General features: G+C 45.0%; 1 protein-coding gene across 1 annotated transcript; it reads left to right on the forward strand.

Moving 5' to 3' along the window:
• Positions 1-352: 352 nt before the first annotated feature.
• Positions 353-4,402, forward strand: LOC147423073 (pentatricopeptide repeat-containing protein At2g39620-like). Its single transcript, XM_086501812.1, has one exon. It carries the CDS (start codon positions 403-405, stop codon positions 3,094-3,096), a length of 2,694 nt encoding a protein of 897 aa, XP_086357938.1. The 5' UTR covers positions 353-402; the 3' UTR covers positions 3,097-4,402.
• Positions 4,403-4,816: the final 414 nt, after the last annotated feature.

A 4,816-nucleotide genomic window follows, 5' to 3' on the forward strand; every position in this document is an offset into this window, starting at 1 on the left:
CAATGGCGCAGCTATCACAGCTGTGAGAAAACTGCCTTTGCACATTTAAAAAATAAAAGCTGCTCCTCCACCTGGCTTGTGTCGTCCCCTGCACGCTCAACTGGCAACCTTCCTCTCGACTACTCCGATCACCTCCCTTGAAGCCACTTGCTCCCAAGTTTTCGTGCGATGCCAACCTGCACCACTATGCCATCTGCCTGCCTCGCCTTACCTCCCCCGTCGGTCTGACTCCCGCATTGCCCGTATCTCCTTTGATTCTTTTCATTTTTTGCTTTAAAAGGATTGGGTACCCCATACTAGTATATCATATTTATATATCATATCGTATGATTTTATCACGACGCCTCGTGATTTTATCTCCAAACTGGCGCCGACAGCTCAAAACGGGAATAATAATGGCAAATGCAAGTGCAGAGAGAGCAAGAGAACTTCTCGCAGAGCTTCAGCGAGAGGCTCTCTTACTCTCTAACGCACGTCCCTTGCATGATTCTTAGACGCCCATGCAACCCTCTTCTTCTCCACACTCACACACAATTTTGTCTAGTCACAGTGGATAAGTTGCTGGCCCTTTTGAAGAACGATGCGTTGCCTCGACCTGCAGCCGATGAATATGCATGTGTGCTACGCCGGTGTAGGAAGGAGAAGAACCGCTTCCACGCACTCTGTTTACATACCCTTTTGCAGAGCAATGGGCTGGAAAGTCACCCATCGCTAGGGAATTACCTGGTTGGGCTGCTTGTAGATGTCGGGATTATGAATGCTGCTCAGCAGGTCTTCGACAAGCTTTTGACTCAGTACGATAGGTCATGGCATTCACTTATCACTGGTTATGTCAGAATTGGAAAGCTGCATCATGCTCTTACTCTTTTTCAACGAATGCAAATGAATGAATCCATTTACCTCACTGGACCTGTTTCTGTAGCTCTTTTAAAGTCTTGTGCGGCGCTGAATGATATGGTACGAGGTGATGAAGTACACACAGAAATCGCCAGAGCAGGTTTGCTGGAGAAAGATCTTTTTGTGGGCAGTGCCTTGATGGACATGTATGCTAAATGTGGTATGCTTGCCAGAGCACAGCAAGTGTTTGAGAAACTCCCCATCCGAAATGTCGTCACTTGGAACACACTTATGGCAGCATACGCCAACCGTGGTTGTGGCCATGAAGCTTTAAATTGTCTTGATCAGATGCGATTTGAAGGTGTTTGTCCAGATCCAGTTACGTTTGTATGTAGCTTGAAAGCTTGTGCCAGAATACAAGCTACTGATAAGGGTCGAGAAATTCATAGTGAGATCGAAAGACAAGGGTTTTTGGAAAGAGATCATGTGGTTGGTTGTGCATTGATTGACATGTACGTCAAAGATGGCTCTCTTGCAAGAGCACGGGAGGTTTTTGACAAGCTTCTATTCCGAGATGCAGTAGCGTGGACTGCATTACTGGCAGGCTATGCTGAGCAGTGGTGTGCTGAGGAGGTCCTTAAGTGTCTCAAGCAAATGCAGCTTGAAGGTATTCCTTTTGATGATGCTGCACTGGCTTGCATGTTGCAAGCTTGTGGTTCTATTAGTGCCGTAGAAAAGGGCAGGCAAATACATGCTCAAATTGAGAGTCTAGGACTGCTGTACGACAATCTTACTGTTGGCAATGCGCTGATTGACATGTACGCGAAGTGCGGAGCGCTCCCTTTTGCGCAGGATGTATTTGACAAGCTTCTAAGTAGAGACGTAGTCTCATGGAACTCTTTGATCTCCGGATACATTGATTATGGGCATGGACAAGAAGTGCTCGAACTTTATGAACAGATGCAACTTGAAAAGGTTGCTCCAACCATTGTGACTTATGTTTGCAGCTTGAAAGCCTGTGCTTGCTTAAAATCTCTAGAAAGGGGCCAAGAGATACATCTTGAAATTCAAGAAAGGGGATTGGATAGGGATCTGCTGGTGGGAAATGCCTTGATTGACATGTATGCCAAGTGTGGGCTTCTTGTCAAAGCGCAGGAAGTTTTCAACAAGCTTTCAGCCCGGACAGAAGTCTCATGGACAGCACTTATTGCAGGATATACTGAACATTGCTATGGGAACGAAGCATTAATGTGCTTCGAACGAATGGTGCAAGAAGGTGTGTATCCAGATGTAGCTACTTTTGTTTGCACCTTGAAAGCTTGTGGGATGGTAGGGGCTAGAAACAAAGGTGAAGAAATGCATGCAGAGATTCGGGAAAAACAGTGGTTGGAAAGAGACCTCACAGTTAGTAGCAGATTGATTGACATGTATGTCAAGTGCGGCTTGCTTTCTAAGGCACGTGAGTTCTTTGACAACCTTCCAGTACATAACGCTTGCTCATGGACAACACTGATCGCAGGTTATGCTGAACAAGGGCAGGGTGAGCAAGCACTAAAGTGCTTTGAGCAGATGTCTTTGGAAGGTATCTCTCCAGATAATGTTGCGTATATTTGCAGCTTGAAAGCGTGTGGGAGTGTAGGAGCTACACGAAATGGTATAGACTTACATGCAGAGGTTGCCAGAAGAGGAGTAATCGAAAGAGATCCAGTTGTGGGCAGTGCATTGGTTGATATGTATTTGAAATGTGGCTCTATTACCTCAGCACAGCAAGTGTTCGACAAGCTTCCAGTTCAGGATGTGGCTTCATGGAATGCTCTAATTTCTGGGCATGCACAGATTGGAGATTGTGATAGCGTTTTCGGGTTTTTTCATAGAATGCTTCATAAAGGCATGGAGCCAGATTGTGTCACTTTCATGAATGTTCTCAGTGCATGCAAGCACATAGGTCTATCTTGCGAGAGCCTGACATACCTAAACATCATGAGAAAACAGTTTGGCATTACTCCAACCTCTGACCACCAGGCTTGCATGGTTGATGTTCTTTGCCGTACAGGCCATCTAGTTGAGGCATTAACGATGATAAGAAGGATGCCTTGCTATTTTGATCTGGCGGTTTGGCATACTATGCTAGATGCATGCAAGAGTCTGGGAAACCTAGAGCTTGGGAAAGAGGCCTTTCAATATGCTGTGAATGCAGACAAAGAGCATGCTGCAGCTTATATCATGATGTCACATATCAATGCAGGTGCTGTCACGTAGTGTAAAGAAGAGCATAGTCTAGCCAATTATTTGAAAACTGATGCTGAAATGGTTTTCGATAGCAGTCTGAGAATGGGGATACCAGGCAGTTATCAATGGAAAAAGTCTCTTGCAGTGATAGTGGCATAAAAAGCTTTAGCAATGGGAGTTGGTGTAATGAGCATATTGTAGAGATCCCAAAGGCATACTTAATGGTTTTCTGAAGTTGGGTTTTGATCACCTGAAAGCTCAAGCTTTTCAGGATAAGATTGACTGTTGCCCCATGATGAAGCATATTGAGGTGCAGCGGAATGAATGTTTGAACTTTGCTCAAGATGAGTGCCCGGAACTTGCTCAAGGGTTCCTTTTACTTACGGAAGGGAGAGCCTTCCGTTCCTTTAGTGAGAGAGTGCAATGGACACAAACAAAGTGATGAACACTGTGAATGGAAGTGCATTAGACTGAGAGATAGAGAGAGAATACGACACCAGAGACGTCGTAAAACCCTCCTCCGAAGGCCCCACTCTCTATGGCGAGAGTGGTCTACTTATGATTGCACAAATCTCTACAATGCTTTGGACTTGCCGACGATGTCGATGACGATGAGACGGGTTGAATCTGAAAATGCTAAGGGCTGAAATCTGCAAATCTTTATCTGTTGAATTTTGACTCTATGTCGATGACGAGGGTGATGGCGACGATGTGACGATGACGCGTTGAAAACGCAGATGCTGAAATCTGCTTTTTCCGGGCTGAAACTGTAAACCTTGCGGAAATTGACCGTGCGGCGATGAACTGCTGCGGGAAGGTTAGATCTGCGAGGTTCGGGACTTGATCTGCGGTGTCTAAGGGCTGAAAACTGAAAACGCCGAGGTTTCTTGATGTCCTGTCGCGGTGAATCTGCAAAACGTTGGGTTATGGTGCAGATGCAAAAACGCTAGGATTGAAAATCTGCAAATCTGTCGCCGGTTGTTTTGCAAATGCAAACCGCTAGGCTGATTTGATGTTCTGCTGTTGCCGAAATCTGCAAGTGTAAATCGCTGGCTGATCTGTCAAAAAACGCTAGGTTGTTATATTGTGGAGCAAAAACGCTAGGGCTTGGGTTCTGTTGAGAAGTTGCCCATTGAGCAATGGTGCTCCTGCTGCCTCTTTTGCCAATTAGTGCTAGCCTAGGTTTGTTCATATACAAACTTACTCAATTTGCCCTATCTACTTCCAACAAAAGTCACTTAAAAATAATAAGTGAAAAATATCAAAAATAGGTTAAATGCATTGGAAAATTCCCCTGAAGGATTCTAATGGATTCTGATGGGAATGCTTATGATCATGTTGTGTGCAACCAGATGATATGTATCTAATTTAAGTGTCTGGACATGCACGGTCTGCGGATAGACTCACAAAAGTGTCAAAACACTTCTAAATCTAGACTGACTGAACCCTTGTCGTGTTGTAGTTTGTCCACGGACACAGGGTTGGATGTGTCACGTGACATCCCCTCCTTTTCAAAGAGAGGTACTGGTACCGAACTGTATGGCGTCGAGGGAGATCGCCCACTTTGATGTGTGAGTCTACGGTACTTGAACTTCATAAAGGTCTGCAAAGCTTGCTTCTTTGGGCCATGCCGAAAGCGACACAAAGTCTCCTGTGGCTCCTTCTATGCTTCAACTTCGTTTAGAGTCATGCTTGGTTTTTTTTCAAGAATCTCAATGGCTGAAATTTTTTGAAACCATTTCCAACACAA

This window comes from Adiantum capillus-veneris, chromosome 26 (genome assembly GCF_014529385.1).
Source record: "Adiantum capillus-veneris isolate H3 chromosome 26, ASM1452938v2, whole genome shotgun sequence".
Lineage (NCBI taxonomy): Eukaryota > Viridiplantae > Streptophyta > Polypodiopsida > Polypodiales > Pteridaceae > Adiantum > Adiantum capillus-veneris.

Coding starts and splice junctions, on each gene's coding strand:
- LOC147423073 (XM_086501812.1), top strand. CDS start 403: ATGCAAGTGCAGAGAGAGCAAGAGAACTTCTCGCAGAGCTTCAGCGAG.